This window comes from Anser brachyrhynchus (genome assembly GCF_964034855.1).
Source record: "Anser brachyrhynchus genome assembly, chromosome: 2".
Lineage (NCBI taxonomy): Eukaryota > Metazoa > Chordata > Aves > Anseriformes > Anatidae > Anser > Anser brachyrhynchus.
In genome coordinates, this window is record NC_137695.1 from 125,636,486 (window position 1) to 125,664,085 (window position 27,600).

Sequence of the window (27,600 nt, forward strand, 5' to 3'; positions counted from 1 at the left end):
TCAGAAATGAAACGTTTGTGGAGCTGTTTTTAAACAAAGGCCGCTGTGCTGAAGCACAATCGAGTGGTATTTAAATTATTTTCATCCTGTAGAAAAGACATTTGGGAAAAAAGGACCCCAAAATGTGTATGAAAACAAAACGGTGTCTGCAACAGCGCCCTGGATGATGATGATTAGCCTAGTATTTCTGCCATATTTTTCCAGTAGTAAGAAGTGTTCTTATTGTTGGTGGGACCCAATTAAAAATAATTATGTTCCGTCATTTTCCTGTCTGAGACACAATTTGGGCTGCAGTGATTCTCCAGTCCTTTCACAGAAGTTTAGAATATGAATTGGACAGGAGTTTTTGTTTTTCAGACGTGGTGCATTAAAGATGCCTCCAACACATTAATATACTTGAAATGCAATTCATTATGCCTCACATTCCATCAATCTTGAATTGAAGGTCAGAGATTTCAGCAATCACATACATTGTCTTGTGAAGCTCGGTGTGTCAGTAAAACTACTTGAATTCTTTATCCCTCTAAAATCCAACAGGCAGTTGCAGAATGTCACCATTATTTGTACTTTCAAAAAATCATGCCTCATAAAACCAGAGTTGTTTGCGTATTTTTTTTTCCTATTGCTTTCTTATGCATGGAGAATAATTTCCTTTTTTTTCATTTACGTATACACGTGCAATGCAAAATAAAATATACAAATGTGAAGTAAAACAGATTCTGATGCTACATTATTTTAGTGATGATCCAAAAAGAAAAAAATCATTGTTAGAGCAGTGCACAGACTAACTGGCCTCTTACCTGTACATTAGGAACAAGCTTGTATTGTATTGTATACTTGTATCTCAGTATTTGTAAATATTTTCAATCTCTGAAATATTCATTCAGTGGAGCACCCAAGAAGTTGAGGGACAGAATATATTGTTTACTCTTGCTAATGATACTGTATTTCTTATTTTATAAAAGGAATACTGTAATTCACAAGATTTATCTTAAGTGCTTCTGTATGAAGCCTAGAGTTTTTCAGAGGTGGTCAAGAGTCTGAAGACAGTGTCCCATTGAAATTTAGTCTGAATTAGAGATAAGATCCAATTAGGTGTCTGACATTCCAGCAGGAAGACTTTCAAGCATTTGTGGGCTATCTAAACAAAATTGTTAACAGATGACTCCAGTACAGAGGTCCCATGATATTCGAGTAGGTGTAGTTAGCAGTGCAGTCTGCTCCTGATCTTCATGCTCTTTACATGCACCAAACTCACTGCTCTGAGATACAGGCTTCATTGTGATGCTATTTCCAGATAAACCAAAACACCAAAAATGCCAAATGTTTCTCTGTCATCCTACTCCACAGCACCATAAATGTATGTGGAAATGGATAGGCTAAGAATACTGTAATACTTCAACACTGAACATTTGTTTTGCTTCTGCAGTGGTTTCTAAAAAAGCATCACACAAGAAGTCATACTTCAAATGTTATACTTAAGTTATACTAAAATCTAATTCACTTGTGGAAGTCTGTAATAAGATGAGTCAGGATACCCAGATGAACTTACATTTAGCATTTGTTGTCCAGTACAAGCATAGGATGATCACAGCTGAAGTACTGAGTTCTTTGTGCTGTAAGTTGTTTTAAAACAAAAAACTCTGATACTTGCAATAATGTTGATACCATAGTTTTTTAGTACTACGTGTGCTTTCCTTGGGTTTATGTTGTTACATCAATCTTTTTTTGCGTTAGGTGACACTTAGAGAGGTAGAAACTGTGAAAAGTTGTGAATCTTCAAATTCTAGCTATTTAAAGCAATGCACACAGGAAAAAGTATTTCCAAAATAAAATATTGGAATCAGTTCAGGTAATTGAAAAAGACCTCAGAGAGAGGGATTTATGTTTTTATTTCAGGGATCAGTTCATGCTATAGTAAACGGAGTCCAAATTTATGGTTAAACTTAATCATCTTTGGAATTTGTTCCGTAGGCAGAATATTAACATTCATAAGTATTTATTTCCTGTCCTAATCTTTTTGTAACTTCTCTTACAGTTTTTTTCTCGACTAAAAGTGCTTTTAAATACATGGCTCAGTGGATAAATTCCATCACATAGCTCCTTCAGTGGTTCGTTTACTGTTCCAGGCTGGTGCAGCATGCTTCCAGCTCTGAAATGTCTTGGTTTATATGTGCTTACTAATAGTCTGACGTTCATAAACAATTAACTGTACATACTGCAAATGTTGGTGATATTAGGAAGCAAGACGTTTATTTAGTAGACATCAATAAAAATGCTATTTAAAAATATGCTGTTATAAATTCCCTTAGCTTTGAGGTGGTAACGATTTATGATGTTTTCTTTCTTTAGCTTGAAAGTCAGTATAAGTATGATAGAGTTTACTAAGAAGTAATGAAAATTACTCTTACTGTAATTACTAGCATGCAGCAGTAACACGCCTTCAGCTCCTGTTCTGATCATAGCAACCCCCCTGCTTGCTACCAAAAGATGTGGCAGGCAGAGATCATAGTCTCTTCACAAAGAGGTCTTGCCGGCATTGGCCTCCTGTGTCAGCCGGTGGGCTCTACTGTAAAGGAGTACACGTGAGATCATGGCATATAGCAAAAGATTTCATTAGCGTTGGAAGAAACTGGGACTATTAGTACTTGATAATGCTGGCTGTGTTGCTCTGGGGAAAACCCAAAGCAGCTGCTGTTGGCTTCAGACTTTAAAGATCATATCTGGTAAGCTAACCACCATTTTAGCCAGGTCCTGGCTGGTTCTGGTCATCCCCGTTGATTGGTTTACAAGGGTCAGACGTCTTTCTTCTGTGAGGCAGACTGAGGCAGAATTCTCAAACATTGACCTTTTATAATGCAGATGATGATGCAGCCATCATTTGACGTTGCTCTGGGAAGTTCAGCTTTGCACAGGTAAGAAGGCCATTGGAAGCAAGTCCTTACCTTTGAAGGAATCCAGTTTCACGCATTATTGATGTTTTGGAAGTGAAGCAAGAAAATGAAACATGAAAATCCACTGTAGTGTTCCCTTGATCTTTACATAAAGGGTGGGACTAATATGATGCCTGGCTTCCAAGGCCATACATCAAGTATATTATACATGGGAGAAAAAATATTATCCTGGTTGCTTTCCTTTAGATTTACAGTACGTTCCTCTCTGCTATATCCATGTGTTTTACATAATCCACAGTGGTCTGTTGTCTGTATGACAGTGTGACAGTATAAATTCATGAAGAGCACACCATTCTGTGCACAGCTACCACAATTCGATGAAAGCAGGTAACTGCTAGTGTGGTTAAGGTTCATGACTGTGACACCTTTTCATAGCTGTGATTTTTTTATTGCAACTTCTTAGTAGTTATTGGTGGGAAAAAAAGACAGCTATCCAAGTCAATGACATGAGATTTGTCATGAGTCAGAAACTCCTAATTTCTAAAACAAAAAAATAAATATAATAATTGATTTTAAAACTTTTCAGAAATGCCTACCCGAAATCTGGGATATTGATTTTGTCTCTTACGCAGTTTAAAGGATGAAGTAAGCAATTGGTAAGAAGTGGACTGACAAGTTTTGCATTTCAGACTTAATGTGGATTTTGTAATAACCATATAAATAGAAGAAAAGATAAAACCAACTTAACTCTGATGCAAGAATTCAGGGATTTCCAAAATGGACTTCTTCCAGCTTTTAATGTGTGTACACTTAAAGAAGTTTTAAAAGAAAGCTTCAAAGCTATATGCTTCTGAAAAGCTTGGGCACCAGTAGAAGTTCAATGTGTGCATGCGTTGTGAAATGCATTTGCTAAAAATACCCATCAAGTGTAGTAGGGATGCTCTCAAGTTTTTAGCCTGATGTAAATTCCTACATTGTGCACATTATGATGAGTGTCTTCCATTTATGCACTAAGTGATGTGACTAACATCTGTCATATGGTCTTTGCTCTTTCATCTTTCCTGCAGGGGAAAAGCATGTGCAGCTGAGCATTTTGTTGCGGGAGGATGGCTATGATTTTCTTGTTTAAATATTCTCCTTGCTATGTTTTTGTTAAAGGAAGACGAAATCAGAGGAATGTGTTCCGCACTTGAAGCGGAAGGTGACTGAGACAATGATGGGCCTTATTTCCTGTAGGAACATCAGGAAATGCTTCTTGTACAACCATTGCCTATGCTATGATGCTGTGAGATATCTTTTTTTTTTTTTTTTTTAAAATGACCTAATTAGATGACTCTTACTTGCAGGGAGCCGACTGGTGCCTAGGGAGCAGAAGTGGCCATCTTAACCCTTACACTGAAGTGTGACAGTCTGTTGTACTGTCAGGTCCCAGTGCGTTTTCTCGAAGCTGTGTTAAACTTGTGTGGGAAGGTGAATAGGCATGATGTTTCTAGTTTATTTTGCTGAAGAGTCGTGCCCATATTCTGCCCCAGTTGAGTTATTAGGCTCTGAAGACTTCCTGTTGGGGTCCACTTAGAGTTACGTAGGTCTGTTACGGGAATGCAGGCCTTAATAAGTATTCCAGTTAAACATACTTGGACTTACTGAATTATGTGGCCTTATTGCCCTCAACTTCAATTATCCTTTATGGAAATTAAGCCTTTATAATTGTATCTTTTGAGAACTCACTTCTCTTTACAAAAATGCCAACTGATTATATATATGGGAGTTGTTCTTTGTTGCAAGTGAGATAGCATCCCTTTTCTCTTCTAGTTTCTGCAGCTATGATGTGCAAAAGTTGTTATTTAATGCTGCAAGTGTGTTGTGGAAGCTCAGTGTGTTGCTTGTGAAGTGCTTCCGTACCCCTGGATGAATGTGTCTCCGTACAGAGGCAAAATTATTGTTCTCCAACTATTGAGAAGCTTCCCCCCCCCGTTTTTTTTTTTTTTAAACGGAGAAGGGGGAGTGGGAGGAAGGGGAAAAAAAGAAACCTTACCACTGGGTAAGTACAATGTGCGAATCTATATTGTAGCACTTACTGAACACTTCCTGGGGTCCATTCAGAATTGAAACCGCAGAGCTCTTTTCTGTTTGATGGACACCTTAGAACAGCTCCCTGAGCCCCCCTCTGGGTAGTGCAGTGCAGCAGAGCCCAGGAAAAGCATCTTGCAGCAAGCAGAACCTCAAGCTTAGCTGTCTAGGTTGTCAGCATGTTTCTGAAAGCGCTGTTTGTAACTGCTTTGTGATTCTTTTTCCCCCCACAGGAAATTCTCTTTTCCTTTTAACATGTAACTTGGGTATTTTATAAGACATAGCCCACAAAATTTAAGATTTAGACTTAAGATTTTTGTAAGACTTAGTCCACAACTCTACATAACTGCAAAAATAATTGACTAATCCATTGAAGGAGATACGGGCACTAAAGCCCTGATGTTGCATCAGTGGCATTGATGGTGCTCTAGTTTAGCAGAAAGAGATTGTCCTTGACCTTGTCTCAGCTAAGGGTTAGCTACCAGCCTCTCACCTTTGAGGTCTCTGACCTAATGCCTCTTTCAGAGGGGTGTTCCTCTGACATGCAAAAGAAGGTTTGAGTTCCTGCTTGCATCAGCACATTCTTATTGTTCTGGCTGCTTTCTCCTCCTTTTTTTTTTTTTTTTTCTTTCCTTTCTGAAGGAAGTAGAGTGAAATGCTCTTTGGGGCTTTGTTTTCACAGATCTTGGAAGAAAGTGATGGACCTTGTAAGTTCCTACAACCTGACTGTGTTGTGGTGGGGAAAAAAAGAGGCAAGAAGAAGCCAGTTGTTGCAAGTTAATTTAATACATTTCATCAAGAATTACGCTTCTCCAAATTGCCACATTAAATTATGTGGAAAAACAGTTACTATTGCCTCCCATTTATTTAACCAGCACATTTACAGGCTTCGGAGACTTGAATTTGGTATGTTCAGCCTACAATATTATAAACTAAAAAAAGCAAAACATTTCTGCTGGATTTTGCCTAGGCTTTGACTGAAAGTTCATGTTTAAAGAATAAGTTTCAGCAAGAGTGTCAATTGTTCCAAAAAAAAATGAATGACGGTATACCCAATTAGCAAAATAGCTTGATCCTGAAGTATATACCAGTATATATAGTATATACCTAGACAAATGCTTGGGATCATATGAAAAGACTTTAAAAATGTCTGTGGCCATCTAAATCAAATTATAAAAAAGCATTACCATTCTGTCCATACTTGATGGAGTGCTGCAAGTAACAATATCCTGACAAAATCCAACACTAACTTCATTTTTTTTCCACTTAGAATAGCCTAGTTTAATATCATACATGTTTATGGAAAATACGTGCCTGAATTCATTTTGTTCCCCTGAGGTCCATCACATAGCATGAGAACTACAGAACTATACAGGTAGAATATGTCATTCATTAACAAGTTCAAACAAAGGAAGAAAACCTTGTATCTTCAGTGTCAACAATACCACTAAAATATAAAATAAAATAAAAAATCAAAACCCAACACCCAAGCTTAGAACAGTGTATCCTCTCAGCTATACATCACTTTAATCATATATTGACTGGCTGCAACTGTAGAGTCTGCTGGTGTGAGTGCATTTGTAAATCTGTATAATGTGACAGTCTAGCCTCCATGTAAGGTGGCTTTGCTAGTGAGAAGTTACTCTACTTTGTAACGAATTTGATATTTCAGACTACATAACAGAGGGTTTTATATTCAGATCCTAATGTCCCATGCACCAGCCTTTGCTTGTGCTCCCTGTACTATTTACTTCTTTAGAAAGCTCATTCAAACTGATTGTTTAGGTAGTGTTTATGCATTATATAGAGTTAAAGGAATTCTAAGAAAGTGCTTAATTATTATTTCTTGGTTTTAAATAACTGATTAGGCAGGAAATCTGCTGTGGGCTTCTGAAGCTTTAGTAATTCTTACCCCGATAGTTGTTTTTCTGACATACCCCAGGTCCCTTTTAAATTGCTAGAAAGACTGTTGTTATTTTATACGTAGAATGTGTTGATTTTAGTTACCATGGCGGTGAATCTGATAGCAGCCGATGTATTTGACTTTGTATCTGTGAGCGTGATGACTGCTAGCAAAGCACAGTGGAGCATGTCTCGTACTCAATCTGAGGCGTAATGAAAAGTCATCTTTTAGCAAAATCTGATTCTAGTTATTCATAAAGTGGTCGATAAATGAAACCTGTCAACTTGAGATAAACATTGAAAATAGGTGACAAAATGTTAATCTTTTCACAGTCATTTTTTTCACTGAAATCAGTGACTTGGCACGTAGTACTTGTTGAAAAGCAAGAGATGGTTCATGGAAGTGAGGCAAAAGTGGATGGGTGTTGCTTCTCCCTCCTATCAAAGTTGTTGCAGTTTTGCACTCAATCCAATCAGAGGCAAGCAGTAAACCTGGAGAATTTTTCCCATGGTTGAAAATTAATCCATTGGCATTCGTGGAGATTGCAAAGCACATATACAGTATATACATAAGAGCTGGGAGGGTTGTGTCTGCTTGGCTTGTCTCCAGTGCCCAGGAAGCTCCAAAACAAGACAAAAAATGCATTGGTGCAGCTTCTCACAGTACTGGGAATCATGAGATGGAGTGGCCTGGAGTAACTGCTGGTGGTTTTCTTCTGGTGCTGGTGGGAGCTTTCACAGGAACATTGCTCCCACTGGTCTAGTACGATGGGCTAAGCTCCTTCAGACTCGGTTACTTTGAATCATACGAATTCTATTACCTAATCTAAAGAAGTTTTAAATAATCCAGGACTTGGCAACCTAGTCGTCTACACATTGTAGGAGATCCTCAATGTGCTGAAATCCAGATCTTGGCTTCTGGAATTTTTCACATGAAGAAGAGATTTGACACAAACAACCAGGTGTTGTGGGAGAAGCTGGCTGTGCTATTGTGATATTCTTACCCATTTGAGGAATGGGGACATGTTATGAAGTCTTTTCAGATCAATGTCCTGCCTTGGAATAGAAAATAAAAATACTGATTGTTGTAGGGTATTTACAGAATGACTTAGTCCTGTTTTCTGGAACATAAATCGTTGCATAGGTAGATACTTCTGTAAAGCAGTGCTAGTCGCTGGTACCTGTGCGCCCTCCAGCTGTGTGAAAGGCAGGCATGTAACTTTGCTTGACTTCTCACTCAGATCTAGCTGCTGATCTCACTTTGGCCATTGGATCCTCTCTTCATTTGCCTTGCAAGGTGTGCTGAGGTATTGAGCTGCTTGGGTGCAGCTCAGCCAAGAGCAGCTCTGTTTGCACTGGGGCTTTGCCTTCATCTTGGTCCACCTTTTCTGCACATGGAGACATCTTTCTTCTTTTTAATTTGTCTGTTAAGCTTGTTTATTGGACTGTGATCTGGTTGCTGTAAGTCAGCACACTGTGAGTGTTGCCTGTTTCCGAGCACTTAACCCTGTTTCAGAAGGATTTGGTAGTGGTGGGGCCTCCACCCTCCTTTGTTCCTTAGGTGAACTCTGATTTTTCAAAATAGGCAGGAAATTATGCTCTTTTCCTCTGGTCTGTTTCTTTGGATGACAACGAAAAAGAAGTGTGATTGCCGTCTAAAAGGATAGTTGAAAAAACAATATCTGGATGTCACCCATCCCTTTGGAAAGCGAGACGGGCCTTGTGGTGCTTCCAGGAGGAGTTCTGTGTCTGTGAACTCCCTGCAGCTCGCTGCATCTGGAAATTTCCACCCTGATGTATGACAGCTCTGTGCACTAAACCTTGCCAGATCGTCCTTAATACTAAAAGAAGGCATCTCTCAAAGTGTTTTCTATTAGAATTGATGTTGTTTCTCTGCATTTCTCTGTTATATCTGACCAGTATGCCTGTCCACTCAGGGTTTCGCAGGAGAGCTTGAAGATATTTGCCATGTTACTGAACTTCCCTTGAAATTTGATTTCTGTTCAGTCTTCTTAGACCTGAATGCCAAGATTCTTTAGACAGAGTAAAATGTGATGTGCACTTACCGTGCTTTGTAGATAGTGGCAGAGAATACAAAAGAGACAAGGAAATGTTCCCTAATATGAAATTACTTTTCTTGTCTTGCTAGTTTGTGAGTTCATGTTGTTTAGCTGATTTATATTATTAATAAGGGATCTCTGTTTTTTTGCGATTACTATTGTATATTGAAAGTTGTTGCTTTTGAGTTCATCATTGAGAGAGGGCTTACAGAGTCACTGATAAGGATTTAGTTTTTCTTTTTAGTTGTTGTGTGGTAGAGTTAGTACCATTATTCCAGACTTGGCACAGAATTTGCAGAAAACCATTTAACAGTACCAGCTGTATAGTGAGCAGCATCTCATGTTGGTCATCAAAAAGTTATCTTGTGGCAGAAAAAGTTGAAATCATAGTGGCAATATTAGGGCTGAGTCTATATTGTGGATTTGTGATTTTTTTTTTGTGCAGATGATTTGTTGATGGTAATTCTGGAGAAGTACTGTATTAATACAAAGGAAATTCAATTAAAATAATGTTCAAATAGTACAAAAAATGCAACAAAACATGCATCAAATAGAGGCCTAATTGTAAACTAAATCTTTTTATTTGCGGACCTGCAGTGGTTTTCTCTTTAAATGACAAAGGAACAGATGAGCATCCTGTTATCTCCATATTTACACTGTATTTCATCAGTAAATATCCAGTATTTTTAGGATGCTTTTCACACAGGTGCTTTTTTGTTACCTTTCACTAGCTAAACATGCTCTTTCCCTCAGATTTGAGGGAAGATCTGAAGCTGTTTCTGGCCTACAGCACTTTGCAGCATCATTGGTGTGAGAAAGTTTATGGGCTGGGTAAGTTTTGGTGTACAGGCAGCGAAACTCCAGGGCTTGCCCTGTTTGGAGGACATGAGTAGAAGGAACAGGAACGTGATATCAAAACACAACAACCAGATTATAGTCAGCAAACAGGATGATAAACTTCCTGGAAGCTTGTAGTTTACCACTCAAGTTGATGTAATGATAAGATGGTTTGTGCATTTTTGATCTCTATTTTTTAACAAGAACAACAAATGCAACAGTAAATACCACTGAATGACCATTTACTCACTGGAATTTATTTTGTGACTAGTATAATTGTTTGTTTTAGAGGTATATTTTTCTAGTTAGTTTAAGTCTCTAGCAAATTTGAGAAGTCTAGACTAGCACGTAGTGCCATAATTCAGTTAAAAATATTTTAAGGATGTGGGCTGCTGTTGCTATGTAATTGGCAATACTATTTTAGGATAGAAGGTGAAGGTCAAATCTCTTGGGAGTGATGTGTTTTTTTTTTTTTTTTTTGGTTATAGAGATAGCATCCATTCTGTAAATCATTGCACTGCAGTCTTCACAGCAGAAGAGGCCAGAAAAATATTTTAAAATGAAACTCCAACACTTGCAAAAAAAACAACAAGAAAACACGACAAAAAAAAAAACAACATGGAAAGTTTCTAACTGTGGATTTGGCATCTTTTCCTCTGTACTTATCCCACTTCCTTTCAAATGCCACTGGAAAAATCAAAGTCTAGCAATTAGTAACTTTTTAACGGGCCGTTTGATGAAAGGAAGATTAAGCCTGAAAACCAAGCAATCTACTTCTGTTTTTGCTTCCTTCTGGTGGGGTTTCAGCTTGTTAGGGTATTGCCTGCTTCATTTGTGTGTGAAGTATTAATTCTTCCTCTGTGCTTGTGCTTCCTAATTTAAAGTGAACTTCTTCCCAGAAGTTTTCTTTCTTTTTGTCTTCACTTTTGGTAAATTGGGAACGCCGCACACCCGGATTCATGGAGAACATCCGGCCCTGGCCTCGCTGCCTCACTTGCCTGCCAGCCACTGGTCCTTCCTCCAGGCAGGGCCTAAGGGAAGATGGAAGATGAAGAGCTCTCAGAGGGTCATGTATAGCCCTGAAGGTGGTCAGATTTGCTCTTGGTGTTGGCTCTCCTCCCAGAGCTGTTCCCTAGCCATGGTATTGCACCGAAAACTACTTTGCCTGTATTTTCACAGCTGTCTCTACCAGTACATTAGTGTAGTGCCATGCCATGGATGGATCAGTTGTCTCTGACGTAGCCTTACCCTGCTCCTTAAAAGGGGAAAATCAGTAGAGCAGCACCTTGCACGAGTCGAGAAATGTCCCTGTGGTCTCAGTGGCTTTTTTTGCTCAGCGGACAGGCCTGCAAATGGCTCGCTGGCTTGAGTTTCAGTGCCTTCAGACCCAGGGAAAGCAAACTATAATGGTCTGTTACGGATGTGAGGGAAACTTAAAAGTGGCGTCATTTCCTCCCCCGCAGAGGAAGGAATGCAGGATTCAAAAGTATTGAAGATGCTGGAAAACAATACTTCATATTTATTTACGGCTTCTTGATTTCCTCATCCCACTAGCACCATTGTTCCTTTGTGGTGTTCCTAGAAATCTGATGTCTGAGGTTTTGAATATTTTAGACTTATTTTTTTCTTTAGAAAATAGGCATTAAAAGTACCTTCCTCCCAGCAAACTGGTGAATGAAAGAAAAAAATCCCCAACTAGTGTCCCATATCCTTGGGTAACCTTGTGTGGAAAGACTCTGGGAGGCTCCAGTTTGTTTGTGTAATCGATGTGGGTGTCTTGGTAAGCTGCAGCGTGTCCCGGTACGAACAGTATGCAGCGCTGTCAAGCTCCGGCTGAGCGTTACCAGATGGCACTTGCCACCAGCATGCTCTGCCTTAACACTGCAGGTAGCTGGGTGAGGAGGGTGGTTTGTTTGATGCTGCGAAGCTGACGCCTTTTTCTAGCGAAGTAGCACTCTTACTGTCCCCGTGGACTGACTGGGAGTGGCAGTTTTTCTTCTACTTTTTGCAGACTTAATAGCTAAAAAAATCCCCAAATCTTCCCTGCTTCAAGTGGAGGATGATTGCACGTCTTTGGATTATAGCCTAAAAAAATGGGGCTTTATTTCAGGAAAAGGTAATAACAAGCTCTCTCATCTTAAGATCCCAGCATTCGAACAAACAATTGCATTAAAACAACTAAAATTATACTGCAGTCAGGTTTCTGTCTTCTGTTCCTTTATGAAAAATTAATGAAAGGGGAAAAAAAAAGTCATGCATTCTTTGTGCTCCCAAAGAACACATGCTTCACAGACGGTTCAATGAAATTGTGCAATTACACTGGGAACTCGTCAAAACTGAAGACAGGCTGGAGACCTACATAAGACCTACAAAAAAAGAGTCTGTACTTGAAGACGGAAAGGGAAAATAAAGGAACAGTGAGAGAAGGAAGTCTCTGAGTGGGGAGGGGGTTATGCATGCATGTAGAATCCAGGATTATATTTTGTGAAATTATTAGTTTATTTGGCTTTAGGGCAATCGAGCTAATGTGGACAAATTCAAATGGGATGGCTTTATTCCTGCAGCTCTGTTTGAGATGATCCTTTTATTGATTCTCCTTTTATTGTTGTAAAATTGTCCTTGGTGATCATTGTAACCTTCAAGAAATGAAACCTTTTTAATGGATGTAAACTGAGATTAGCATGTAAATATCCCATGATATAGTTAATGTTCAGCAGATGTTTACATAGTAGTATAAAGAAAAAAAGTCAGAGCTAAACGTTTTTTATCATTATTCTTTCAGATACTTATCAAGTCAATAAAGTAATAAAGGATGAAATATTCTCTGCATTTGCGCAGTTGAAGCAATTTGTGAATCAAATATAAGCCAGAAAAATATTAATGATTGCATTTCCATGAAAATTACCTCATAACCATGCAAGCAAATGGAAATTGACAAGGCCAGTTCATTACAGGCAATAGGGGCATGTAACAATCACGTGTTTGTATGAAGCTGTGTGTAAAATGAAAGTAATTTCAATTTTGGTATGGTTGTATTCTTGTTGGAATGGAGTTAAGACAACTAACATTAACATCTAATCTTCAGAAGCCAGTAGTTCCCTCATTTACTGATTTTATTCTTTAAGTCCTGGTATGAAGTCAAAAATTTGTTTTTCAAGCCAGGTTGCAAGACTGCCATAAGTATAATTGTGCTTCTTGCCTTGGATGATACAAGAATTGGTTTCTTTAAACACTTGAAAATATTTGTTCAGAAATGTGAGTTTAAAGTCACAAATCATTTAAGTATATGTGTACCACTGCTGTGTTTATTAAATACTTTTTTTGTTTTGTTTTGTTTTCCGTAAAAGTAATTAAAATACTTCAAGTGTTTCAAGGTGAATTGTAAGCCTGTTTCTTGCCACCAGGATATATTTGATAGAGCATCAATACTGGTTTGAATTTCATCTTTTAACTCTGCAGTCGTATCCAGTGGATCAGAGTCCTGTTCTTTCACTGAATGTCATTGATTCCGGTGGGATCCCGATTCAGAAGTGCTGGGGATCTGTCCCTGCAAATCTGAGTGCTGGATCTGTGCCAGTATACAAAAATTAAAAAAACTCAGTTTACTGCTGCAGCCAGTTTACATATTTCAGAGTAGGCCAGTTGTTTGGTTTACTTTGTTCAATCTGTGTCTACTCATGACCAAGAAAAAGAGGGTGAAATTGAGGCAAAATATTCAAAGAGGAGAAGTAGAGTTTGCCAGCTTCTTACAGAAAAAGTACTGTGTCTCAGCCTTTTAAACTATTTTTTTCAGACCTTCATGCCTTAAGTAATTACCCTAAGGAAATAATTGCTTTGGTCAGCCTTGCTGGAAATAATTGCTCTGGTCAGCCTTGTTTACCAGCTATTGTGGGTTCAGTGTTATTTGCTGCCCTGGGAAGAGTTTGTGTACCAGTAGGCAAGAAGATTCCACTGCTGATGAGAAATCCTTTCATTTGGTTTCATTTCCAGCATCTCACAAAAGTGGTAAAGGTGCAAGTGCTGCATAAGCAGCAGAAGCAGTTAATGTAGCTTGGCTTTTGTAGATGAGGCATTTCCTCATTTGGGATGGAGGGACATTCATATGACCGTACTCCATTTTATTTAAAATTTTAAAGTGTTAAAACTAGGAGAGAGAGCAGGAGCTTTGAGTTTAAAAAAATAGTAAAGATTTGAAGTTTTTTTAATGTGTACAATAGGACCGTATTTGTCCAACGATGACATTTTCTACTGTGTGATGGTAGAGCAAAGATAAGTATAATTCTCTCTATATTTTTTAATGTATTAGTAGGCATGTGTGTTTCTGTTTTTTTTTTTTTTTTTTTTTTTTTTTTTCCAAACACCCACCACCCACCACTGTCACAATAGTATCTTCAAAAGTAGCCTGTCAGGAAATGTACTGCAGGATACATTGCAGCTGAAACTGCTTTCTGACCTATTTACAAAGAGATCCTGCTGCCTGTTTGAATTCTCTTGTGAAGAATATCCAGTTTTCCAATGAAATTTGAAGAAGTTCTCTGTCTTACAAAAGGAAGGAAAAAAAATGGTTTAAAAGTGCAAAACCCTTTAATTTTACCAGGGTGGGCGTACAGGGCTTCTGCTTTCTTTATCTGCATGAATTTAAATATGCCCTTGAACATTTCCATCAGAAATTAACTGCTCTGCCTGTCTGCGTAGAAGGAAGATCGCTGCTAAAATAATCTGCTCTCAGAATCATTCTCCTGATCCAAAGTGTGGGGTATATAATCTTGGATTTCAAATTGAGGATCACATTCACAGAGATGCTTCAGCCACTTTGCTCACAGGGGCTATCATCGAAGCCCACTTTAATGACTATTCTGGCTGCTTTGGCTTTTCTGATATATCTCTTCTTCAAAATTGTAATTCAAGTGATTTATAGCTAATGCTACGCATCTAAAGTCAGTGGAGAGTTTGCAGGTTAGTATTTTCTTGGAGTTCCAATACACTTGTTTATTTTACATGTAGTTGTAAGGCTTTTTTCATGATTTGCAGAAGATTAAAGCACACAAACGAAGTCAAGATACTTGAACATCTCAAGTGAAATAATTTCGAATGAATCTGGGAATGCTAATGTTAGTATTCTTAGATAGCAACGTTATTAGACACATAAATTGTCATTAGTGAGCAGAGGTGTGTTTGGGATAACTAAGTGTGAAATGACTTCAATTTTTTGTTGTATTTCTTGGGAGCTCACCCTCCATGATGCTTTTTTGTTTTGTTTTGTTTTCCGTAGCTTTTGTTGACAGTAGTTAAGCCTTGCTTTTGGTCTGGGATTATTTGCTATGCTTTCAAGGACCTACAGTTTGTATTATGCACTACTGTGTATGTTGCTAAGCTAATGGCTGAAATCTGTTCAGAAGCCAAAAGCATCTTAATTCTCTGTGCAATAGGTAATTTAAATGAATTCTATTTTCTTATTGTTTCTTTCTTTCTGTTTTCTTTTTGCCTTAAAGACAAAAGTGGTTTCACAATGCATTTAATTACCAGCCTCATCATAGGTAGTACAGTCTTTGATTATGCCAATTCTGATTTTGGTATGTTTTTAGGAGAGGCCAGAGTATACGCCATTATTGGGGAGTTTCTTGAAAATAAGACTATTGCCTTTCTAAGACTTGGAAGTGCTACAAGTGATGGTTTTTGTACCATTTGACCATGCTGGCACACATATGTGAATGACAAATGATAGCAATTTGGGGTCTGTATCCCACATATAAGATGGGTTTCATTATGCAGGGAAGTGTTCTGATTTCCTCAGGTTAGAAAAAAAAAAAGTTTAAATTGGATGTACCTGCTCTTTCTTCTGTAGTCAGGAAGGTGCTTTTTATAAGTACTATACTGAGACTTCCCTGTAGGTGTTATGAAGAATTGAAATTGTTGTAGAAAACTGCCGTTTCACACTCTTGCATCACATTTTTCTTGACCTAAGTCTGCAAACAGGGACTTGCAGCCAGACTTGACAATGAATATTGTTTGAGAAGAACGTTTTATTTATACAATGTTGGCAATAAAAGTTGTAGAATTTCCATGCACTAATTCCTAATTAGCATCTAACCACATTAAACAAATTCACAATTAAGGACTCAGCAATCCAGTATTAGAAAAAGTGTGTTATGTGTTGAAAACTGAGCATGTAATAAGGGTTTAGTGGGCTTCCATTATGATTGCCTGTTGTTAGTTTCAAGCTTTTTCAGTTTCTAGGTTAAAGCGTTGCTTTTTTATTTAGCTGCTTGTCTTAATAATTAAGGACTTAATAGTTCCTTTTTGTTGGTGCTGAATCTGTTCTTCTCCCTCATTCAGAGGCATTCAGAACTAAGCTTTAAATTTTAATTCTGAAAGCTATTTCTGTTTTTTTTTTCTCATAGTTTTTGATAAAGATTATGGTTGTCAATTCTGGAGGTTATTTTTGAGTCAGAAAAGAGTCAAACTTGTTTTCAAACATCTATATGAACTTTGGAAATATAAAGAAGGGAGAAGATTAGCCTGTCTTGTAGTATTTTCGTGATTTCTAACAATTATACCTCAGATAGAATCAGAAAATCTTAAAGACTCTTGCAAACGGATCATTTGTGACAAATGGATTTCTCATCTTGACCATTTTACACTTTCTGCAAGTAGTGAGTTACTTTAAGCTAAAAGAAATATAATTCAATGTCTAGAATTTAGAAGTTGTCTCCAAAATATTTTTGGAATTGTTGACCTCTTCCTAACTGGTGTTCACCTACCAAAAAAAAAAGTTTAAAAGAATCATCATTTTGGGAGTAGAAATTAAATGAACATTTTTTTGTTGTTGATTATAATAAACAGACAGGACTACATAAAAGGAGTAGAAAACAGCTCTGTGAAGTATAAAGGTTTAAAATTTACAGATTCTTTTCTAATTATGATTGCAATTTAATAGGAACATACTGTTACTTTGAGACCTACAATTCTCTGGAGTTTCCTAGTTTTTCTGTTTTGATTCGCTGGTAATGAACACAGCAGAATTCACTTAGATTTACCAATAAGAACTGAGTGTTCTGTAAATTCAGGAAACTGCTAACTTTTATGAGAGGTAAACTTTGTTTGTAGACGTCATTTCTTTTCCATTCCCACTTGAGTATCACAAGATCAGTTGTATGATTAGCAGTATGTTAGTCCCTTTGTAAAATCCACCAACAGGACAATATAATGTATATCAAAGGGAATTCCTCACATGTGAACATTTTTCATTCCAGAGTATCTTTTTTGCATCAGGAAATCTGCAAAATACAATAAAGATTAATCATATACTTCTCAAACACACTGGAAACTTTCTCTCCTTTTTTTTTTTTTCCTTCTCTTTTTTTCTTATTTAGTGTCTCATCACTGCTTGACAAAGGTCCATTTGAATGACAGAGCCAAACTCTGAAGTCTCTATCCATATGGACCCAGTGAAGTCTTTATCCATATGGACCCCTCTTGTTTATTTATCTGTTGCAATACCAACAGTCTGTTTGCCCTCCCAAAAACTCAGTGATGCTAAGACTGGAATCTAACCTATTTGCATTTTTACTGGGATAAAGGCCCAGTTACCAAATACCCACGTTGCATACAACATTTGCCAAAAATATTAGACTCTGCCTTATGCTCAGCTTGCAGATTGGGCATTCATCCTGTCTGCCAGTGTATGGCCTTTCTCTAAAGTTCTAGTTAAGCTGTGCTTTAATCAAGAAAAAAATCAGATGATCTTCTAGCAGCTTTTTACATGTGGCTTCAGGTCGTAGCAGCATGTGTGAGCCAGCCTGATGTCCAGCCTCTGATCTGGCAATTCCCGTAGGCATGTTCTGATCTGCAAACATGTGAGTAACTCTATCATTATACATCAGACAAACTTGTACTGAACAGCGTGACCATAGCTAGTCCTCAGAAGACCACTTTCCAAAGACGAAGTTATTAGATACCAGACGGGATTCGTGAAATCTGGGAAGAAAAGGGAGCAGATATCTTCTGATTTGGTTCAGGAAAATGCTGCACTAAATCTTGTTGAGATTCAGTACAAGGAAGAGGGTGGAGATATCTGATGTCCGGGTTGGCTGAGGAGAACTGGACTCGGACTGTAAATCTTGTGTGTTCGTCTGCTCTAGAGCTGAAGGGAAGGAGGGGATCAAAATTGAAAGCACAGTCATAGCTTAGGGAGGTGATTTTAAAGGTGAGAGAGATCAGTTGAGGGGGCATTTCCTTGTCAAGGGAGGAAACTGAGTTAGGAGTCTCAGTGGGTGTGAAAGGATGAAAAAGATGGGCAGTGAAAAGAAGCTGAAAAATGTCAGTGACAAGGGAAATGCAGAAAAGGTGATCGAGATACAGGACAAGGTGAGAAAAGCTTTTCTTGCTCTTGGAAGAAGTTTTCTGATGTGACAGAGAACAACTATAGCAGAAAGTCAAAAATTATACATGAAAAAGAAAGATTACCCCAAAATGTGGCAGCATATTCATCATGTATGACCTAGTTAGGAAGATCTGTGTTTCTTCAATGCAATCACATTTGCGTGTGTGTATGTGCATATTTCTAAGAATTCGTGTTTACTTAAGGAAACAAGCCAGGGTTGCTCTTTCACGCAGATTGATGCCCCTTTTGGTTGTATGAATGCGGAAGGGAATAGTCTGGTCAGCTGTGGGAAGGCAATTAGCACTAGAGTGGAAAGTATTGCAGATGTGGTCCATCTATTCCTCTGTCTTTATAGGATCCGAAGCCAGCTTTGAAAGTAGCTGTAGGTACAGGAGGGAGAAACAGTTTATCTGACCTTGGCTGATGTTCACTGCGCTGCTTGTGATTCATCCAGTCCTGCAGGCAAGTTGGGAGAAACAGGTGGTGCCTCAGCTGGTGAATTACTGGAGAGAGAAGAAGGGTCTTTTGTTCGGCAGCAGCAGCCAGCCTGATGAGCTGTTGCCACTGTTTCTGGCACAGGTTAATGGGAAGAGGAGGGGAAATGCACATGGCGCTTGCCACAGCTGCTATTGCTGCTGGAGTCTTCTCTACTGATTTTTTTTTGCTTTTAATTAATTAATTAATTAACTTATTTATTTTTGTGGCAAAATCAAGCAAAAGTGCTTCAACAAAACCAGCGTGGTGTTCTTCTGGGACCAGGAATCTGACACGCGTTAATCAACTCGAACTGGTGGGGAAAATACCACTGTGATGTTTGTGAACTGAATGAGGTATGATATGAAAACGCATTTGGCTAGTCAGCTGTTATCATGTGCATTTCTCTTCCCAAGTATGGGTGCCTAGGATCACTCTGAATATTGTGAAAAGAGCAAAATACTGCCCACCATCCAGCACGCTTATAGATATGTTAGGAACGTAAAGAGAAAACACGAGTATTTCAGCCTTGTGTTTCTGAATTTATGATGGGAAGCCAATTATCACAGACATGGGTAAATTGTAATATATGAACAGTTTCCTTGTTGTGGCTTGCTTTTAGGGTTTCTTTTTTGACAGTATGAAAAATAAAGTTTTATTCAGCTTTAGTGTACAAAACATCTTGCTAGCTTTATTCAGCAGACTTCGATGCAGTAGATTGGGTGCTTCAGTTGGGCTGGTTTTCGTAAAGTAAAAGTATACAGGAAGTGACCTTACTGAAAATATTTGTATATTTTTGCTGTCTGCCTTGTTTTTCTTATGACAATATAAATTTAGGAATTGTAATGATATTAAAAACAGTTTGAAGGAAAAGTGACTTTTTCTTTAATTCTTCCTCCAAGTGGAAAATAATATTTATTCTTAGCCTGACAAAAGAAGAATAATTGCTCTTAGAAAAATAGTTTTATATTTTGTGATCCAGGTGCTCTGACATAATTTCAAGACTTAATTTCTTATCTGTCAGGAAGGCAAAACCTCTTCATGCCCTGGGAATCTTCTGCAAGCAGACTTCTTTGTCTTCCTTGATTTTATTCCAGATGTCAGGGAAGTCATTTGTGCTGTTGGCAGCTTCTTGCGCAAGCCGTAGCAGTGGTGCTTTTCATTTTTTTCAACAACACACAGAGCAACTATGGAGGGAAAAAAAAATGAACAAAAAACAACCATCCTACTCTTATTTTGATAGGACTAGAAGTGAAATCCCCGTAACAGGAACTCATTGTGCGTTGTGTATGAGACATGCTTCACAAAATGGCAGCAGATCAACAGACAGGCAAACACATCAATGGTTGTTTGGTGCAACGAAGAAATTCTTTTCTAATTCTTTGAATTTGGGTTTTCAGTCTTTACGTGCTCTAATGTGTTATTCTCTCTGCTTGGTGTTGGGCTGAGACCTACACTAATGTTGATAAGTGTTGAAGTAAGCTCAGCAAGCTGTGCAGCATACTCCAGGAAACAAAGATGAGTCATGATTTACTGACGTGTGTGTGATAAATGAAACTGCATTGTTTGAGATGAATTTTTTTTATAAGCGTAGCGATCAAGTATTGCAGTTGCTACAGTTGTTGGGTCAGTCCAGGAGCTATTTAGCTGTGTCATCGTGATTTGTAATGCTTTGCTCCTTCATGTAACGTGGTGCTCAGTAATGAGTCCGGACGTTGAGCGGCAGATACTGAGTTATACCAGATCTTTAATGCTATCTAACAGGAATTTCTGACTTTTTTTCTTATGTGCTTGATTCTTTAGTGAGTCATAAATTGGGTGAGATCTCCATTTTACTCTGCTTTATTTTTTTTACCTGTGCTTTTTCAGTGGTTGCTAATGCGTTATGTAGGGTATCTTCAAAATCTTCTATAATTTTATTTCTTTTTCTGTTAGCTCAGCAGCTGTCAACTCCTTAGTAGTTTCTGGGTATCACTGTATATTTTTATTTTCATGTCTGTTATTTCTATGCCGGGTTCCTCCTTTAAGCTGTGTCTGCAAATGGCCTGATTTTTATTTGTTTACTGATCTCGAAGAACTGTTCCTGGCTGTCCTCACTTGATGTTCAAATAATGCTGGAGTCTTTTGAATAGTCATTTCTCTCTCAGACCCACTGTGTGTTCATGCAAGTTCAGAGGCACTTATTTTTCCATGGTCACAGTGGACTGACTAAATTCTACTGACACAGCGGGCTTAAGGTTATTTTATACTGTAACAAAAGCAATTACTTCCCCACCCTCCTGCCTGATGAGAGCTGTCTGTGCTCCCTAGCAGAATCACAGAGCAGAGGTTTTAGTGTCAGTGGCCAGTGGCATTACAGGCAGAGGGTTGGTAAGGGCATTTGGCATCAAGGAAACATGGGGCAAAGCCAGAGGTTCCAACAAAGCTTTGCATTACGGTTAATGACCAATGTGTGGATGGATGGATGGATGTCTCCTACTTGCACTGCCCTGAATTCTCTCTAACCACTCTTCTGGGAAAGGTGCAATAATTCACATAGCTTTGAGATATGTGTGGTTTCCTACTACTTTCATGTAAGTGCTTAGAGAGATTCAGTGCTTTGTGGGACATAGTGTTAAAACTTTTTCAAGAAGCAAATATGCATTGATGGGAACAAGAGCTGGCAAATCTTTAGGAAAAACTAGCGTCGTGGCTACACTACCCCTGCCATATGAGGACAGCAACATAACATGTCAGCTTGTGCCAAGTTGCTGGAAAGGGCTGAAGTCACCCTAGCCCTGCCTGCCTTAGTGACCTGTGGCTGGGTTGTGCGAGAGCTTGGATTTTCCTGGATGCAGTTTCTGATAACCTCTGCAGATGAGAGGTCTGGGACAGTTCTGCTTGGACGAGTGAGGAATCTGTTTATTGCAGTTGATGCATACTCTTGTTGACCTCATGACTCTCAGCAAGTATCTTGAATCACTCAAGAATAACTAATGCCCCAGCTCCCAGCTCGTTTTCTGTTTCACCTTCTTCAGCCAGCCGAGTATTCACCTTCCTTCAGAGTTACGGGAAATGAAGGTCTTTTGGGATAACATAAATGCTGATGAGCAGCATGTTTGGTCTATGGGGAAATAATGCAAGCAGAGAGATATTACAGATAGTAAAAGTAGACGTGATTTTTAGAGGTAGTTCTTGTGACTTTTTTTTTTCCTTTTCAGTGTGGAAGTATATTTAAAACCGTGCGCTGGTTTAGTCAGAGCTTTCAGAAATGAATTTCAAGTCATAGAGCTTAACAGACGTTCACTATGTGTGGGATTGTTTATGCACTGTACAGGCAATACACACAACAAATTTGCCATAACCCCTGTGGATATTCATAGCAAGGAAGGATATAAAGGGCTGTTGTCCACCAACATTTAACAAATGAATTAATGGCCTTTTTTAATATCAATAAAATGCTAGAAAGAAAGCACAAATAGTCAGGAAAAAGAGGGATTTAATAAAGCTGAAGGTCTACATCACTGTAGAAAGTGATATGAAACATGTAATATACCGGCAATAATCCAAACTTAATTCTGTTTATGTCTTGGATAACTAGATTTGTTTCGTCAGTAATAAAAATGTTCCCAGTTACATAGTCCTCTTCAGCAGAGAAAGGATCCCTGCTTGGGAATGAAAATATTTAAGTCCCAGCAGAGAGAAAAAAAGGCATGCTGTGACGGCTATCCTTCCACACAGGGGTTATTTATTACCTCTTTTATGGAATTTGCACCACGCCAGAATTTAGATGAGTTCGTGTACAGTGTACAATGCACAGTGACTTGGAGCTAAACAGTTGTGAAAGACATGACATTTGGGCTCTCGAGGTGCCTGTTTTTAATGACTGAAGAATATGTGTGCCTGTATGAAGGATTATCAGTGTAAGAGTTTAATCTGCAGTATGCAGATATTTTCAGAATGTGTCTAAATCTTTGCAATGGAATGAATTCATAAAAATTATTGATAGCCTTTGGACCTGGAATGTGATTTCTTTCTTTTGGGAATGACTTACTGTACATCTTTTCTCGTTTCCAGTTCTTGAATGTGAAATATAACAGAACTTACTCTTTTTGAAATTTCATTAGTGATATTACTTACTTCTTATTTGATCCCCAAGGGTGCTTTTCTTGAGGATGGGAGAGTGAACACTGTCATTAAACAAAACCAGGTGCAGCTGACTGTTGTTTAAACCAATTTACTTTACAATAGATTTGATTATTAATACATCAGAAACCTTACTTGTGGTTACTATGGTAAAAGTTGCACTTCATAATAGTGTCTCCAGACTAATTTTAATTTAGAAATTAGGGGCTCATTTTGGCTTTTCTTGCAGTAAATTTGTAAAGTGCTAGGACTAGATTTTGAAAGTGACTCATTTTGCTCTTGCTTGATTGTAATATGAGTGCAGGGTGGAAGCTGTATTTGAGAGAACATTCAGTTTCTCAGCTTCATCAAGATTTCACTGTTTAACTCTTTCTGTACTCTATGTAGATAGGTTTTTTTTATCATGTTGGGATAACAGAGCTCCTAAACGCTTTATAAATAAAATACTTAGTTTAAACGCAGAATAATGTTCTAATGTAACTCTGTATCCAAAGCATAAGAAACAAGTTGTTTTGGGAAACAAGTTATAAGCATAAAATGCCAAAAGTTATTCAAGTATTCCTGAAATTACTGTTCCCCTATTTGTCTTGTTTCATGCAGGCTTTCCTTCACCGAATGATCCAATGTGCTACAGCCAAAGTGGATAAAAATGTCACAGAAGAGACAGTTAAGGTTAGTCTCCTAATTACATATGTGTTTTATTTTGTATCTGTTGTTTTATTTATATATGTTTTATTCTTTTGCAGATGTTGTTTTCAAATATTGAAGATATTCTTGCAGTTCACAAAAACTTCCTGTCCCTCGTGGAGGAGTGCTTGCAGCCAGAACCGAGTGCGCAGCATGAAGTTGGAACTTGCTTTCTTCATTATGTATGCTGTCTTCTCTTACAGCCTTATTTCACTTTTTTTTCCTTTTCTGATTGTCTTTATTAATTACTGTCATGATGATGAGGGTACATAGACATGAGGACAAAATACGACTTGATTGCATAATGTAGGGTACTTTGAGGTCATCTCTTGGTTACTGTCATTGGCAAAAAAAGGGGGGGGGTGCAGAAATTAAGAAAGAACATGTAAAATGGGCGAGCTTTTGCTGTTTCTTCATTTTTATATTCAACAAAGTAGCCTCTAATGTCTTTTAGCTATGAATTGGGATGCTTTTCACAAAATACTGACTTCTTTTCTTTTAAATGCAACAGAAGTTAAACCTGTTGGTGATAACATTTTCCTTCAAACAAATGTGTAAGTTTGTATTGTGGCAGAGGCTTCACATAAACCCATCTTTAGGACCCTTGCAGCCAATGAGTCAAAAGTATTTTCTTAAAACTAAGCATGGCCTTAAATGTTTTGCCTGCCAGAAACTTGAACATTTCCTACGACTGCTTTTGAACAGCAAAAGGAATGACAAAGGTCTTGCACTTGCTGGGGCCTGCTGGATGAGAAGCCACCTGAGAGCTGAGTGGTAGCTGGGGTGCTGCTGGCATGTGGGGCTGTGGGAGAGGAAGGGAGCCTGTACTGGGCCACTGGTATCTGATGGTGGCCTGCAGGAGTGCTGTTGAGTCAGCAAATAAGATACTAATTGTATGTTTTCTTCCCTTTTTATTTTTTTTCATCCCATGTTTTGGTGATATTCCAACCTCTGAAATTTTTCAGAAAATTCTCAAGCGATGCTTCCAGACTGTTCAACTTCATAATTCTAATTAAAAACAGAAATAAAAAGTAGAAGAAAGGCTGGAGCTCAAATAATAGATGTAGGAGGAATAGCTGGCCTTCCAAAATGATGACTATGTTAGCTGTTCAGCTTTCAAAAGTGTGCTTTCCATGTTTTTTTTTTTAATTAAAAAAAATCCAAATGGCAACTGAAGAACAATCTATTTCTTTGTTTCTGCAGAAAGAGAAATTTCGTATCTATGATGAATACTGCAGTAACCATGAGAAGGCACAGAAAGTTCTGCTTGACCTTAACAAAATAAGAACAGTGCGGACATTTCTTCTGGTAAATAAACTTTGAATTGGTGTTCTAACTTGGTATTTTTTGACTGGGCAGTGAATGGTTAGCACTGTTGTCTCCACGATGTAACAACAATGAGCACACCTGCTTGTAGTGGGCAGTGGGCGTTTCAGCTGGGGGTGATGTTTTCAGAGGAAGGGTTATGTACATCGAATTTTCACTGCTGCCCTTGGACCCATGCATTATCACAGCATTAGGCATTATGCCTAGATCTTGCTGGCCTAGAAATAAGGGTGTAAATCCAGCTGTGTCTGTAGGAAGAAAAAAGAATAGAATAAGATATGTTAGGAGTGGTAGGGAATGAAATTAGAGAAAGGAATCTGAAAGTTTAGGCAGAGCTTCTGAAGATACGGTACACATTCTGGTACTGTAGCGAAGGCTGTACCAAACAGAAAAATGGTTTGTTATGGATCGTAGAGAAGCCATCCTGATCTTAGACACGGGCTTAATCAGAGGTCAAATAAAACAGCTACACAATTAGTCTTTTGCTTTACGAGACAATTAAGGAGGGGTTTTAAAATATTGAGCATGAGAGTCCAAATTCTTTTTCTAAAGCAAAAACAGTTTGCATGTAAATACTGAGTTTCCTAATAGCTGACATGATTTGTTAAAAGAAGATTTCAGTATGGAATGATTTTTGTGTTTTCCTTCATGACATCCTGTGATAACAAGGTCAGCTTTGAAGTGCGTGGCCTTCTCTATTGGAACTTACACACCTGAGCAGGTGCCCTCAGATATGATACTGAAGTCCAGAGTGATCAGATCTGATTATTGCATTTTGGGACTAAGAGTGAACTTAAGCAAATGTCACTATCAGCAAAACATCACAAATATAGTTTAAAACATCACAAGCTTTATTTATTAATTTATTAGTATTTAGTGTGCAGTAGACTTTCACTGCTGCTGTTGACAGAGTTCTTGGTGAAATTGTCCTAGTGCAGCTTACTAAATTTTGGAAAGAAACTGGTTCTGACTCCCTATCTCCATTAACTTGCAGCCAAATTAATAGCAGTGTGGGAATTTCCTCATTGTAGGGTTGTACTGGGTGACATGAAGCTCCATCTGCCTTTCTTTACTGTTTCTTGTTCAGCAGTGTTCCATTCATAGTGAAAAACAGCTTCAAAGTTGTTCTTTCCTCAGCAGTTGACACAGTATTCCTCAACTTGCCCCAGACTTGAGGATGGGCACACACATGGTTCTTATTTTGAGAGCTTTGGGAGCAGTATGGCTGGACTTAAGAGGATGGAGTAAATGCTGACTGCAGAGACAAAGAGCAAAATATTCTGGAGAAAGATTGCAAAGAGCTTGTTTTGTGATAAAGGAACCCAATTATGCAGCTGTGGCAGTTCATGATATGTAGGTGTCATGTATTCCCAGGAGCAGGTTCCATATCAGCTTTGTGTTCCTCATAGATTCGGGATGTGTCTGTAGAATAAGTGGCAGCAGTCTAACCTAGGGAATGAACAGGAGGTTCTCTAGGTTGACTGTTCAATTTGAAAGCAAAATTGAAGCCTTCTAGCCAGACAGAACAGTCGAGGTCATTAGAGATGTGGTTATCTGTAAATAGCTGGGAGTTGAAAGCAGACTTTCTAGCCTTTAAGTATAAAGTCAAATATTACATGAACCTGTAGCCCACATTGCCATTATCTTGTTCAAGTTAGTCAGTCATTTTTTAGTAAAGCTTTTGATTGACAGGTTAAATGAGATGCTTTAGGATAAAGGATCCTTTAGGATAGGACAGAAGGTGATTGACCAGGAATGCAGAGCAGACACTTAAAGGTGAGAGTACAGACGGCCACAGCAGCACTGTGTATTGGGCATGTGCATTGTGTGTTAGGCACTGAGCAGAGCGGCCAGGCACTTTTGTAGCCTCTGTTACATCAACAACGGGTCTGCATCCAGATTTGTGGCCCATGTCAAGATACCATCTGGCTGTGTTAAAATACTTTTGTTTATTGTTCTTGGTTTAGATATCTTGATCTATGAAGCCTTAGTTTATCTCATGCCATTGCATCACAATTCCGTCTCATCTCTTGATAAAATAATTTCCATCATTACCGTAGGTCTTTATGTACTTACAGTTTAATTCCAGCAATTCCAAATATTTGCTGTGATGTCCCTTGCATACTTGGTTATCTCAAATAGCCCTTACTCTTTTCTCTCTCTCAGCTGCTTTTTCATGGATGCTTCCACCCAGTATTTAATGTATTACTTGCTTTGACGGTTGGAAGTCTTGTCTAAACTCACATATTCTTTAGTCCATGACTAAGTATATTTTATTCATTGCACATCATGTTTAAATATAGAAGCATGTAAACAGAAGACCTTTATTGTATTCAGATGACCTTGTTGAAACCAAGGTCAAACCGTTTTTTAATACCACTTTCTATCTCAAACAACGTATGTAATGATCACTCTGAGTTGTTTGATGTTGTTGTTGTTATTGAAGTGTGAAAGTGTATTTTTAGCATTTTGTTTATTGCCTTTTGTTGTCAGCATTTAAATAAAAGGCAACTGTTAGTTGGATTGGATGGAGAAAGAGTACCTGCATCATGATGCCTGCATAATATCGTTGCAGTTTTCTTGTCATGGATGATAGTCAATGTACCTGTCTGTGCATGTAGTTCAAGTCTGTTCTTGTGAGAGTCTTGCAAACCTCCGTCATCAGATAGTTAACACAGCTGCATGTAATCCATACATGGGTTAGCCATTTTTGCTGTGTGTGTATGCCCTTATCTTTATTTCTGATAATTTTCAATGGCAACTGCTTATGTTATAGAAATTTGGTATCTAATGGAGATTAAAACCAGTAACAGACTCCTCTCTTGAACTCTTGCATAACTCA

At 38.2% G+C, this 27,600-nt stretch overlaps 1 protein-coding gene across 4 annotated transcripts in view; it reads left to right on the forward strand.

Moving 5' to 3' along the window:
* The window catches only part of PREX2 (phosphatidylinositol-3,4,5-trisphosphate dependent Rac exchange factor 2), a 177,223-nt gene that overhangs the window by 24,109 nt on the left and 125,514 nt on the right, over window positions 1-27,600 (forward strand). For 3 of the 4 annotated variants that reach the window (XM_080578459.1, XM_080578460.1, XM_080578461.1), the window contains 3 exons: window positions 23,346-23,417; window positions 23,492-23,614; window positions 24,636-24,740. In XM_080578459.1, the coding sequence (XP_080434585.1) occupies window positions 23,346-23,417; window positions 23,492-23,614; window positions 24,636-24,740 (300 nt within the window). Of the gene's footprint in view, window positions 1-22,900; window positions 23,040-23,345; window positions 23,418-23,491; window positions 23,615-24,635; window positions 24,741-27,600 lie in introns of those variants that run through there. The other variant, XM_080578462.1, reaches the window with a different exon arrangement.